This window comes from Aquarana catesbeiana, linkage group LG09 (assembly GCF_042186555.1).
Source record: "Aquarana catesbeiana isolate 2022-GZ linkage group LG09, ASM4218655v1, whole genome shotgun sequence".
NCBI lineage: Eukaryota > Metazoa > Chordata > Amphibia > Anura > Ranidae > Aquarana > Aquarana catesbeiana.
In genome coordinates, this window is record NC_133332.1 from 194,169,748 (window position 1) to 194,184,632 (window position 14,885).

A 14,885-nucleotide genomic window follows, 5' to 3' on the forward strand; every position below is an offset into this window, starting at 1 on the left:
GATTGTTGTAAGCACCCCTGTCAGTGGTAAATGGTTTGTCCCAACCCTCTACCTGACACTTTTGCTGGACAGCTTGGTCTGTTAAAGGAAGTCCCTGCTGAATGGACACATTTCAATCAGCGTATGGCCAGTTTGACACTACACCGCAGACAGATGCAATTTTAAAGCTTTAAGCTTTGTTGGGTATCTATATACTCAACACAACCTCCGCTTTTATATTTTACTCAAAAATTGTGCAATTGGGTATTGCGTTTGTGTGTCCTAACATTAACTTTTCTTCTATATTTTATTTTTTAGAAAATGTGCGGTAATATTGTGTGACACAAAGTTTGACCCACCGCTATTTTAGAGATCGGGGCCAATGCTTTTAGGAAATATATAACATTTGGGTGTTTTACTAATCTTCAGGCCTAAAATTATTATTTTCTTTTATAGCAGTTTACAGCAAAAGGATGGAAGTGCAAGTTCATGTTTTTCAGAAAAAAGTGAACTAACACCGTCAATCCTCCCCACCGCAGTCCCCACTGTATTTACTAGACTTGTGCACAACAGAAAATTTTGTTTAGTTTCGGTTCGCTGTCATTCGTAAAATACATAATTTTGTTCTGTTATATTCGTTATGTTACCTTAATACGTTTTCCGATAATTCATTATTTCTGTATAGTGTCGATATTCGTTTATACTGAATCTCGAATCATGTCGAATGCATTCGTTATATGCGCTATAATTTTGTTAATATTAGTTGAAATTCGATATTTATGTATATATATTTGTGATAATGATTCGTAGTTTGGAAAGTCGTTTGTTTATTGAATCTATTAACACACACAATGACAATATCTCTTCTCCTCTGCTCAAATACAATACAACACCCTTCTCACTCAGTTCTCAGGAATGCACTTTGCCAGTAATCCAACCTCCAGCACAAAATTAATCAGCTAATTGGACTGTAAGATTTACTTTGAGTTGACCTTATGTTTCATTAGATCTTTAACAAATTACCGAATCATGTCGAATTCATTTGTTATATCCGCTATAATTTATTTCGTATTAGTTGAAATTCGTTATTTTTTTTAATCCGACATTCGGATGCATCCGAATGTCCAAAATATGCAAAATTCGTCCGAATTTCGATTTGTTACGAAACGAATTGCACAAGCCCAGTATTTCCCTTTGTGGGCGACGAGCTGTCAGTGCCCACGCAACCAGTGCAGTGGTCCAGGAATTGGTCAGTGCCGCTTCAGAACATTGCTCTGATCTGTCACTGAAACACTGCAGAGAATATAGGGTGCGAAGCAGGGATTTAAAAAATCCATGGGTCGCTGCATTGGTTGCGTAAATACTGACCACTCATTGCCCACGAAGGTAAGCACAGCAAGGACCAAGGTGGTGAGGAGGGTGTACTGTGGGTTAATTCACCTTTTCATTTTGAAAGGTTTAGTAGGCTGCAATATAGTAAATGTTTGTTTTTGTTTTTTTTTTCTGCTTAACTACTTGGCGCCTGCGCTATAGCCGAAAGACGGCTGCAGCCAGGCCTTAATTGCCGGTAGGGCGTCCTCCCAAGCAAGCGCAGTCTGCCCGACCCTTGTGATCACTGAGTCTATAAGACTCAGCTGATCACAGATCCGAGTAAGGGTTCTATCCCGGCCCCTTCCCATGTGATCAGCTGTCAGCCAATGACAACTGATCACGTGATGTAAACAGAAGCTCGGTAATCCATTTTTTTTGTTTTTTTTTTTTTACCTCACGCTATCAGCGTGAGGGGGAAAAAAAGCTGATCACCGGCTTCTATCAAAGGGACATCGGTCCCTCACTCAGAAGGCCGTGGCCACCAGTGTCACCTACCAGTGCCACCTATCAGTACCCACCAGTGCCACCCATCAATGCCCACCAGTGCTGCCAATTAATGCCCATCATTGTCTAATAATCAGTGCCGCCTCATCAGTGCCCATCAGCGCCGCCTCATCAGTGCCCATCAGCGCCGCCTCATCAGTGCCCATCAGTGCAGCCTCATCAGCGCACATCAGTAAAGGAGAAAAATTACCTGTTTTCAAAATATTATAACAAACTATGAAACCGTGTTTGTTTGTTTTTTTTTTCTCAAAATTTCGGTCCCTTTTTTGTTTTATTTAGCAAAAAGTAAAAAACCCAGCAGCAATTAAATACCACCAAAAGAAAGTTCTATCTGTGGGGAAAAAAAATGATAAAAGTTTCATTTGGGTAAACTGTAGCATGACCGCGCAATTGTCATTCAAAGGGTGATAGAGCTGAAAGCTGAAAATTGGTCTGGGCAGGAAGGGGGTTTAAGTGCCCAATAAGCAAGTGGTTAAGAACATGTCCATTATATGTGACTAACTACTATTAGGCATTTAAATAAAAGCTTAGCATTGTAAGCACCCCTTGCAGTGTTATATAGTTTGTCCAAACACTGTAACTGTCGCTTTTATCTGTATGCAAATGTGGGAAAAATGGCTCCCGCTGCCCCAGCAAAGCCAGTGAGACACAGAAGTTAGGGGAGAGAAGAGCTGCAGATGTGCACAGCACTGGATCGAATGAGGCTTCAGGTAAGTGTAAAGGGGGGTGGGGGGAAGGTGAGGGACCAAAATCAATGCCTAAACCATTTTTTACCTCAATGCAAGCAAGCAAGCAAGCATGCAATGAATGCATTAGGGTAAAAAATGTTTAGGCTTTTGAAGCACTTTAACCCTAGCAAACTGCTACAGTTGAGAAACTTCAAACCATATGAATAAAGAATGACCCATCTGCAAGCTCCACTAGCTGTGTGACCTAGCTTTGTCCCAACCGCTTTGCTGGACAGGTTTCTCTGAATGTAGAGATGAATAAAAATAATGGTGAAATAAAAAATCAATTCATATATTTAAGGCTAGTATATTTATAGGCATTTAATCACATAGTTACCAAATCCCATAGTACAGTATTGTCAACTGCTCCTCTATCATCTACTATACTGTGCAGGCCGTGTCCTTGTATAGAGAGCTGGATGTGTAAATAAATACAAGAACTTGTGTATATATAACGCACATTGTACAGATAAACTGCATTTCTTGTTAAATATTGTATAATGTTAAAGAAGAATTATCACTTTTTCTCCATTATTCAGTTCCTAGTGCAGCTAGCATTACAGGGCACCTAGGAAGATGAGACAAAGCTGAACATATACTTTGTCCCCTCTTCCTAGGTGCCCTGTAACGCTAGCGGCAATGTCAGACGGGATGCCCTTCCCTTGCCACCATTGCTAGCAAGGAGCTGACTGTTTTGACAATGTGCTCCTTTCTCCAACATCCAGCACTTGCTCCCTGCAGTGTCGGGCAGCTGTGTGCCAACTGGGGGGCACCCAGTCCAACATCACAGCTAGCATTACAGGGCACCTAAGAAGGTGGGACGGTATACTGCATGGACTTTGTCCCATCAGGAGCTGAATATTGGAAAAAAAATCCTTCTTTGAAGTAACTTGAGTTAATTTCTTTTTCAGGGAATCTGCAGGAACCCAAAATGTCAAAGGAAACAGAGGCTATGGAGCAGTTGGTAAAATATTTGCCTCCTTTACCCCAGTCCTTTATTTATGCAGTTCTTAAAAAAAAATGTTTTGTTACATTTCCATTCAGGGCTGTGAAAGGTATTCTTTCCTCTAACAGCTGCTCTTTAACAGCAGCTTGGCTGTAACCCCAGTCTTGATGTGCTTTGCAGTGAGGATTATAAAATAGTCTGTGGAACACTGGGTGTAATAGGTTTGTTTTCTTCAAACCTGTCTCCATTGTGTAAATTACTACTTTATAGAGATTCTATGCTGTGTATATTCACTCTGAATTGCTTCATACTTGGCAACATTTGATTACACTTTCCTGTGTTAATGTTAAGGCTTTCATGTAGCTTAAGTATATTTTCTAAAAGTTTGTTCAGGCAGGAAGCTGATCTTTTAATAACCAGGGTAAAGTTATTTTTTATATACATTCTTTGTATCACCGTCTATTATGTACAACAGGAGATTAAAAAGTATCCATCAGCACGTAACACCATGCAACAACTTGGTGCATATTTGGCAGAGGAATTACCATTATCTATGAATATGTGGGTTGTGTATGTATCTCTGACATGGGCACCAGTACGAAGACAAAAGAGAGTAAACCAAATAGAAGAGCAGGTCAGAAAAGGAGAGCATGAGTGGAGAAAAGAGCAGATCAGAAAAGGAGAGCGTGAGTGGAGAGCAGGTCAGAAAAGGAGAGCATTAGTGGAGAGAAGAGCAGGTCCGCAAAGGAGAGCGTGCATGGAGAGAAAAGCAGGTCCGCAAAGGAGAGCGTGTGTGGAGAGAAGAGCAGGTCCGAAAAGGAGAGCGATAGTGGAGAGAAGAGCAGGTCGGAAAAGGAGGATGTGAGTGAAGAGAAGAGCAGCAAAAAAAAAAAAAGTGTGAGTGGAAAGTATGGTCTGTGCTCTAGAATGGTGGATGGGTTGGCCCATCAGAAGTCTGCCTAGGGGCAACCAGGGAGTAACTACAGTGTATATATAGTATTCAGACCCCCTTACATTTTTAACTCTGTTATATTGCAGTCATTTGTTAAAATCATTTAAGTTCATTTTTTTTCCCTCATTAATGTACACACAGCACCCCATATTGACAGAAAAACACAGAATTGTTGACATTTTTGCAGATTTATTAAAAAAGAAAAACTGAAATGTCACACGGTCCTAAGTATTCAGACCCTTTGCTCGGTATTTAGTAGAAGTACCCTTTTGATCTAATACAGCCATGAGTCTTTTTGGGAAAGATGCAACAAGTTTTTCACACCTGGATTTGGGGATCCTCTGCCATTCCTCCTTGCAGATCCTCTCCAGTTCTGTCAAGTTGAATGGTAAACGTTGGTGGACAGCCATTTTTAGGTCTCTCCAGAGATGCTCAACTGGGTTTAAGTCAGGGCTCTGGCTGGGCCATTCAAGAACAGTCACGGAGTTGTTGTGAAGCCACTCCTTCGTTATTTTAGCTGTGTGCTTAGGGTCATTGTCTTGTTGGAAGGTAAACCTTCGGCTCAGTCTGAGGTCCTGAGCACTCTGGAGAAGGTTTTCCTCCAGCATATCCCTGCACTTGGCCGCATTCATCTTTCACTCAATTGCAACCAGTCATCCTGTCCCTGCAGCTGAAAAACACCCCCACAGCATGATGCTGTCACCACCATGCTTCACTGTTAGGACTGTTTTGGACAGGTGATGAGCAGTGCCTGGTTTTCTCCGCTTAGAATTAAGGCCAAAAAGTTCTATCTTGGTCTCATCAGACCAGAGAATCTTATTTCTCACCATCTTGGAGTCCTTCAGGTGTTTTTTTAGCAAACTCCATGCAGGCTTTCATGTATCTTGCAATGAGGAGAGGCTTCCGTCGGGCCACTCTGCCATAAGGCCCCGACTGGTGGATGGCTGCAGTGATGGTTGACTTTCTACAACTTTCTCCCATCTCCCGACTGCATCTCTGGAGCTCAGCCACAGTGATCTTTGGGTTCTTCTTTACCTCTCTCACCAAGGCTCTTCTCCCCCGATAGCTCAGTTTGGCCGGACAGCCAGCTCTAGGATGGGTTCTGGTCGTCCCAAACGTCTTCCATTTAAGGATTATGGAGGCCACTGTGCTCTTAGGAACCTTAAGTGCAGCAGAATTTTTTTGTAACCTTGGCCAGATCTGTGCCTTGCCACAATTCTGTCTCTGAACTCTTCAGGCAGTTCCTTTTGACCTCATGATTCTCATTTGCTCTGACATGCACTGTGAGCTGTAAGGTCTTATATAGACAGGTGTGTGGCTTTCCCAATCAAGTCCAATCAGTATAATCAAACACAGCTGGACTCAAATGAAGGTGTAGAACCATCTCAAGGATGATCAGAAGAAGTGGACAGCACCTGAGTTAAATAGGAGTTTCACAGCAAAGGGTCTGAATAATTAGGACCATGTGATATTTCAGTTTTTCTTTTTTTAATCTGCAAAAATGTCAATAATTCTGTGTTTTTCTGTCAATATGGGGTGCTGTGTGTACATTAATGAGGAAAAAAATAATCCTAAATGAATTTAGCAAATGGCTGCAATATAACAGAGATTGAAAAATTTAAGAGGGTCTGAATACTTTCCGTCCTCGCTATATATGGCTGAGGGACAGTTTTTAAAAGAAAAATATTGTTAGAAAAATTACAAGACACGTCCGAGGTTTATATTCCAGAGATGTTTGAAATCCCATAGGAAACCATGTGTTTAGGAAAATTGCTTTCCATTTCTAGAGGGAGTGGAGTGTGAGTCTATTCACAGAATAAGATATCATAACCATTACTAGGGATTTTGGTTCCCGAAATGCAAAATTGCATTGAAACCCCACTCACGTAATTCTAAATCTGGTTTGGAGTTAAAGTGGTTCTAAACCTTAAACATTTTTTTACCTTAATGCATTCCTTGCATTAGGATAAAAAATGTTTAGGCATTAGCATCCCCCCCCCCTCACCCCAATTTTTAATGATCTGAACCCTCATTCGATCCAGTGCTGTGTACACCTGCAGCTCTTCTCTTCCCTCACTTCCCGGGTTTCACTGGCTATCCTGGGGCATCGGGAGCCATTGGCTCCCAGTGCTGTCAATCAAATCCAGTGATGAGGGAGTGAGGGGTGGGGCAGAGCCGTGTCCCACTGTCAATGGATGGAGCAGCAGGGCTTGGGGGTGAGCACACACAAGTGCCCCTATAGGAAACTGCTTCCTGTGGGGGCACTGGACAGAGAGGAGGTTTGGGGCTGCTCTGTGCAATTCAGTTGCACAGAGCAGGCAAGTATAGACATGTTTTGTTTTGTTTTTTAATTTTACCTTTGCAATCTTTTTTAATATTAGGCCCTTCTTTCCTATTCAAAATATTTTTGAAGCTTGAGAAGCTGTCATCATGTACTCAAACCTTTTTTTTAAATAAATTTGGGAATGCTATAGGACTAGTAACGTTAAGATTGTCCTGTAAATGAAATGGTAGTGACTTGCAACTCCTAGACCCGTAACTTCTGGCCCTTTTGGCGCTTATTATTTTATCCCTTGGTCCTCAGCAGCCAACAGAGAAAGCTGCAGTCTCTGTCTCCTGCAGCATATGAACATGATGTCTCCAACCACACCTGTAGTATGTCCCCACTCTCACCACCTCCTGTGGTATATCTGCAGTCGCTAACTATTCACTGAAATCTTTCTAAAGCTGAGCATACACATATGGATTTTTCATTAGATGCTGGCCAAAATTTGTGCAGTTTATGGCCAGCTTAAGGCCTTGTACTGCTCTTCTTTTTTTTTTTTTTTGTTTTTTTTAAACAAAGTTTTTTTATTGAGCATATTGACATGTTACATCTCATTCTTTAAGCATTAGGTTGGCATACATTGCATTAAAGACACATGTACTGCTCGTTTAACACTTTCGCTGCTCCATTTTGTACACTCAGGTGACCAGACCATTTTTGCAATTTTTCCTTTTGCTTTTTTATTTTTCACTTATAGCTTTCTGAATTTGTGAAAGTCACCCCCCCCCAACCATATATTTTCTGAAAGCGCGTGATCAGTAGAATAAAAAGAAGCTGCTACTGATATTTTAGACCCCGCAGTATTTGTGCAAATGTTTTATCAAACCAATATATTTGCAAAAAATACACTAAAACCATTATTAGCAGATAAAAACACAGCACATTTTTACAAAATTCATACTGAATATAAAAGCTTAAACTGTATTGAGTTAATAAATAACAAATATTTGTAACTTTGTAAATTGCACCTTTTTACAAAATGGTGAAATTGAACAGACGCAAAAGTGTAAATATCCAAATTTCTCAAAAAATCTGAAGGTTTTAATTTTTTCCCTTTTACAGCTTTCAGAATTTGTGAAAGACCCCCAAAACCATATATTTTCTGAAAGTATATGACCTCTAGAATGAAAAGGTGCTACTGATATTTTTTTTTTTTTATTGTTTTTTTTTTTTTAGACACCGCAGTGTTTGTGCAAATGTTTATCAAACCAATATATTCACAAAAAATACACTAAAACCACAATTAGCAGATAAAAACACAGCTAATTTTACAAAATTCCTGGTAAATCCCTACTAAATATAAAAGCTTAACCTGTATGGAGTTAATAAATAACAAATATTTTACGTTTAAGTTGCGCCTTTTTGCAAAATGGTAAAAATTGAACATACCCAGAAATTTCTCTAAAAATATAGAGGTTTTCATTTTTCACTTTTAGCGTTCAGAATTTGAAAAGACCCCTCAAACTAGACATTTTCTAAAAGCACCTGTAGAATAAAAAAAAAATGCTACTGATTTTTTTTTTTTTTTTTTTGGGCCCTGCAATAATTGTGCAAATGTTCATCATAATGCTACTTTCACTAAAAATATACTAAAATCATTAATATTGCACATAAACACAACCTAACTTACAAAATTCCTGCTAAATTGGTACTAAAGCATCATTCACATGTGGCATACTAAAGCGTATGCCCATGGAGGGCCATGTTTTCAATGCATCCCCGTACGGGCAGTCCCATTTTATGTCAATTAGGTTGCAACGGCTGCACAGGCATAGCTGCTGTTCCCAATCTGACATCCATGTGGGTACATGACCCCGAACGCAGACAGTGTGAGCTCAGGGACATGCATGCGGACCTACATGGATGTAAAATTGGGAGCAACGGCTCTGTTCGTGCAGTTGCTACATCCCAAATGACATCAATGGGATGGCCTGCACAGAGATGCATGGAGCACCTGTACATCCCTGTAAAGGTACACTGTGTATGCCCCGTGTGAACAAGGCTTTAGAGAATAGCAAGCTGTGTCCATGTCTGCTGTGCATCAGCGAAGCGGACACGGACCTGTCATCTGTCTGCTCAGTGGGGATCAGCAGACGTATCCCCCACTGAGCAGGTGGATCTGTTTGACAGAGTCCGCTCCACGTGAAAGGGTTCTTACCAGGAGTGGCCGGTCCGTTAGGAGCGCTGGGGCGGCACCCCCTTGCAGGGCGCTGGACTCATATGTTTGTATGAGTCTCTAATTGGCTTGAAAAAGGTTGGGCTCGGGGCGCAGAACATTGCACCCCGAACCCACCCACTTGTGACAGTAGCGATTTAATATTCGCTATGGTCTTCCGGCTTCTCCTGGCCAATCAGGACAGATCGGGTTGGCCGGGAGGAGAAGCTGAGGTATCCGTGGAGGGGTGAGTGGGGGGGGGCGTCACCATGGAGGGGTGAGTGCGGGCAGACCTGGGGGGTCTTACTATGTTTGAGGTTTTTTTTTATTCATTTTTTTTTTGTTTAGTCTTTTTTTTTTTTTTTTTTTTTTTTGGGGGGGGGGGGGGGGTCTTTGGTGAGATATCAGAGGTCTAAACAGACCCCCATATCTCTTTTTTTGACAGAGAAAGGGACTGAAGATGGTCACTTTTCTCTGCAGCACTTTGCTTAAGAGAATGAGGAATCTGTATAGAGAATCCATTCATTCAGAAAATGACAGTCTGATACATTGTAACACTCGTATTTACAATATATCAGCTGTCAGTGGGCATATAGCAGAGATCAGTAGTGATCGCTGCATGTACCCTTTCTTTTACAGGGGGAGCTTAGTAAACACATGTTTACTAAGCCCCCCAAGCACCAACTTCACCCCCACGCCCCCCCCCCCCCTCCACGTTCCCCAGCCTGACAGATCGCGGAGATCAGTGCAGGGAGAAGCTGTAGGCAACAGGAGGGGAAGGAGAGATGCCGCTCTGAGCGGCCATGGATCGGGGGTGCGGGGGCAGTTGCCCCATGCAGCACCTGAAGAGGAGGGATGTCGGCTAATGATGGCGGCTGCGGAGAGTGGGTTTGCAGGGGAGGGTGGGTAGTGCTGGGGGTGAAGGATAGGAGAGTGGGGGGCAGTTTTAGATGGCAGGGTGCAGTGGGGGTGGAGAGGCAGGGGACAGGGAAGCGGAGGGATGGGTGGGAGGACAGTCACATTAGGGGTTAATGACTCTGATCAGCGCGTTGTAATCCGCTGATCAGAGTTATAGAATTGTTCAGCAGAGTCTGCTGAACAATTCTGATATAAGCTTATGGTCACTGAAGTGACCATAAGCTTATAGGAGAGGGAGAAATTAGGTCTGTACGCTGTACTGACCTGGCCACCTGTGGGCACTTCTGTAGGTCCGGGCAGCAGTGAAAGGGTTAAAGGCTAAGTTCACCTTTTAGAACTTGTATTTAGGGTGTAACATGTAACATGTTCCAGCTCTTGTCTTCATATCCCCATTAACCCCTTCCCCTCTGACAGGCAGGATCCACTCCCTTGCAGCCACTGACACATTTAAAATTGATAAGGCTGTGGGGGGCTCAACCCACACAGTTGTGTCATTCATTCACAGGGATCTGTGAATGAGTAAACTACATATCCCATCTTCCACTGCTGCAGACGGGCTTGTAGTTCTCCATGAAGTACAAGTGTGCTGTATAGCACACTGGAAATCCATTCACTCTTTCTTCAGTTTTCAAACTAAAAGCCCATAGAAAAGTAAGGGCAGGAAGTTGGAGGGGGAGAGTGGAAGAGCCCGGCATTGCGATCCTCTTATTATGGATGCAATGCTTTGCAGGCTCCTGTAGGAAAAAATAATAAATGCACATTTTTATTCCTGCAAAAATATCTATTATTTTTTTCCTAAAGGGTGAGCATTGTGTTCAGCCAGCATTTTTAAAGCTTTCAGTGAGTTTCCAGCAGATTTTATGAAGCTTTTAAATCAACGTTCCGCTGTGGTGATGTACACAAATCATGATGGCAATACTAAGGGCCTGCGTACAAAGCCTATTAATTGAACTGCCAAATATGCGCTTAAAGTGTATACTGTCCATGAAAATTGTACCATAATATCACATACAGCTTTAACTCTTCCTCCAAGCATAGTATTTAAAGGATTTGTGTATTTTCAATGTTGTTCTTCAAGTCACATGAAAAGAATACCTTCCCATTGTACCATATTTTGTAAAAAAAACAATTTCCATTTGTCCATGTCCTCCATGGCAGTGCCCAGCTTTCCATGGCCTTTTGAGTATTTTGCCTATTGGCCTTACATACAACCAGAATTCGGATTCACATCTATGTTAAGGTTTGTTGCATTTTAAACAAGATTCGCTGAACCCTTAGTGAATTGAACTCAGATTTACCTATCGCCACCACAGATGAATGAAACCGAGTGCATACAAAAGTAACAATGTTACTTTGTATCTTTTTAACTTGTTTTTTTAACGACCTTTATAAACGCACTCCATTTTTTTTTTTTTTACTTCTGGGAATTGCTGAAAAGTGCAAGGGAGGAGGGACAGAAGGACATGGCGTACTATACATGCCCTGTGTACTTTGATGAAGTTTAGTTGGGTGTAGCATGCTCAATGACCAATTGTTTAAACTCTTCAAGAAAGCTGCATGAAGCTTTCTGTAAGCTTTACAATTGCTTAGTAAAAGTTGGCTCTACATATTACTAGTTTACAAGTTGAAGCCTGTGTGTTCAACACCTAAGCAGGAAGGAGAAGATGATTGGGAGCTACAGGAATATGCATGCTCACAGGAAATAGCAAGCATTAGCAAAATATTCAGCCCTGTACAAATGTAATGGATGAATAAACAGCATGGTTTTTTTTCAAATTTGAGAAATTAAACTTTGAAAATCTTTACTGCAGGTAAGCTCCCACCGAGAGGAATAGATTTTACTGCTCCAGGTTGTATTAACGGAGTGCCCGTTCTTGAGGTGGATTTGGAGTCTTTTGAAGAAAAACCTTGGAGAAAGCCAGGTATTCAATAAATTAAATGTATTTCTCAGGATTCCTGAATATTCATAATGTTTATCAGGAGTTTCCAAGCTACAGCCCCATGGCCACATCCAGCCCTCTACAATATTTCACCAGTTCTACAGCAACTCTGATGTGATGGGGGCTTCTGAGGTGAAAAGGGGGCTTTGGTGTGAAGGGTGGAATCTGATGTGAAAGAATAATTAATAGCAGATTTAGAGATAATGTATTACGAAGCACTATGAGGTCATATACAGTTGCGCTCAAAAGCTTCCACGCCCTGGCAGAAATTGTAAGATTTGGCTTTGATATTGAAAATATGATTAATCATGCCAAAACTGTCTGTCTTTTTTTTTTTTTTTAAGGATAGTGATCATATGAAGCCTTTATTATCACAGTTGTTTGGCTCCTTTTTAAATCATAATGATAACAGAAATCACCCAAAAGTTGACATACCCTGGAATGTTTGGCCTTGGTACAGACACACAAGGGGACACACAGTTTAAAATGGCAATTAAAGGTTAACTTCCCACTTCTTTGACTTTTTAAATTTTGATTAGTGTCTCTATAAAAGGTGTATGAATTGGCTCTCTAGTGCAGGGGTCTTTAAACTGCAGCCCGAGGGCCAGATGTTGCCCTCTGCTAGCCTCTATCTGGCCCTTGGGGCAATATTTGTCCCACTGATACCAACAACGGAGCACTATTTCTTCCACCAATTCCAATGATGGGATACTATTCCTGCTACTAATTAGGGGCACTATTCCTCCTCCTATTGACCACCAACCCTGAGGCCATATTTATTCTCACTGATGCCAGGATATTTTCTGCCCCCGCTGGACACAATCTGGCCCTCCTAAAGTCTGAAGTCTGAAGGACAATAAACTGGCCCTTTGTTTGAAAAGTTTAGAGACCCATGCTTTAGTGCAGGGATATGCATTTAACGGACCTCCAGCTGTTACAAAACTACAAGTCCCATCATGCCTCTGCCTCTGTGTGTCATGCTTGTGGCTGTCAGTCTTGCTATGCCTCATGGGACTTAAAGTTCTGCAACAGCTGGAGGTCCGCTAATTGCATATCCCTGCTCTAGTGGATGCACTTATCAGGCTAAATACTGAGCCATCGGGAGCAGAAAAGAACTGTCAAAAGACCTGCATAACAAGGCAGTGAAACTTTATAAAGATAGAAAAGGATGGATATTCAAAGCCTTGAATATACCAGCCAGTACTGTTCAATCACTTATTAAGAAGTGGAAAAGGTCAGGTAGAGCAAGAAAAATTGCAGTCACAACTGCCAGAGGAATAGTTTGGGATACAAAGAAAAACCCACAGGTAAACTCAGAGAATTACAGGCTGCTCTGGAAAAAGACGATGTAGTTGTTTCTAGGAGCACAATATGACGATACTTGAACAAAAATAAGCTGCATGGTTGAGTTGCCAGAAAGAAGCCTTTAGCGTGCCAATGCCACAAAAAAGCCCGGTTACAGTATGCCATTGACACGTCTCACAGCTTCTGGTGCACTGTAATCTGGAGTGAACAAAATAGTTTTATGGTCACAACCATAAGCGCTATGTTTGGAGAGGGAGTCAACAAGGTCTATAGCGACAAGAATACCATCCCCACTATGAAGCATGGTGGCTCACTGATGATTTTTTTTTTTTGGGGGGGAGGGGGCTCTAAAGACACAGTAAAAATTGATGGCAAATTGAATGCAACATGTTATCAGAAAATAGTATACAGAAGAGTGCAGCGCATATAAGGGCTCAATAAAACATAACAGATGCAATAAAAAGTCCATAGAAATCCAAAAAACAAGAATATATGGTGGACTAATAGTCCCAGCAGGCAAGGTTTCCACGTGAGAAGATTTCAATGCAAGAGTGACTTTCCTTCCACCTCCAGAGCAATCACTTCGCTCACCTCTAAGTGTGGACCACTGAACTAACAGATGGTTAACAACGCATGTCCCATATGGGTATAACCTCCAGAAAGGGTCCAGGTCCACCAACCAATATCCCAAGTTGTAAGTATGGTAAAAAAAAAGCAAGTCTAAGTGCTCACTGGTATCGTAATTTTGCAACGTTTTTATTAATAAAGAATGGCTACTCACAAGGGCTTCAATGTACAGCGCATAACGGAGCAGACACTGAGGCCATGGATATCCAGGATGGCAGCGGGTGACGGCAGGACGTGGCTCCTTACCGTACGCGTTGCGTTCGCAAGAACTTTGTCAGTGGGGCGGAGCCAACCAGCGTCACCCATCCTCTTATAAGCATACTAATCATCATGGAAACATGACGTAAGCGGAGACAGCGGCGATAGCTGCTCCCCCAAACGGAACCACAGATACCACTGTCATGCAGCATATCCACAGACAGGAAATAGCAATCTTACATTGCCAATGAGACCGAAGGCAGTAAAAATACTGACCCCTATGGCCATTTCATATAAGGCAGCACAAATAATAATCCATTTACATAAAATAGACATTACCACCCGCTGTCATCCTGTACATCCACATATCCTATAACCAGGGGCGGATCCAGAGCCTAGTCTCGGGAGGGGCACTGGCAGAAAATACACTAACTGACCCCCATGCTACACTAACTGACCCCCATGCTACACTAACTGACCACCATACTACACTAACTGACCACTATACTACACTAATTGACCCACCATACTACACTAACTGACCACTATACTACACTAACTGACCCCCATACTACACTAACTGACCCCACATACTACACTAACTGACCCCCATGCTACACTAACTGACCCCCATGCTACACTAACTGACCCCCATGCTACACTAACTGACCATTATACTACACTAACTGACCCCCATGCTACACTAACTGACCCCCATGCTACACTAACTGACCCCATGCTACACTAACTGACCACTATACTACACTAACTAACCCACCATACTACACTAACTGACCCCCATACTACACCAACTGACCCCCATGCTACACCAACTGACCCCCATGCTACACCAACTGACCCCCCATACTACACTAACTGACTTTCTCTCTCTCTCTCTCCCCCCCCGGGCCAGTAACAGGACTGTCACGAGGGAGT

At 42.1% G+C, this 14,885-nt stretch overlaps 1 protein-coding gene across 1 annotated transcript in view; it reads left to right on the forward strand.

Annotated features, from left to right (window-relative positions):
• LOC141108164 (uncharacterized) overlaps nt 1-14,885 on the forward strand; it is a 71,397-nt gene that overhangs the window by 21,266 nt on the left and 35,246 nt on the right. Inside the window, exons 5-6 of the mRNA XM_073599476.1 lie at nt 3,494-3,546; nt 11,691-11,801. Of these exons, the coding sequence (XP_073455577.1) occupies nt 3,494-3,546; nt 11,691-11,801 (164 nt within the window). The remainder of the gene's footprint in view (nt 1-3,493; nt 3,547-11,690; nt 11,802-14,885) is intronic.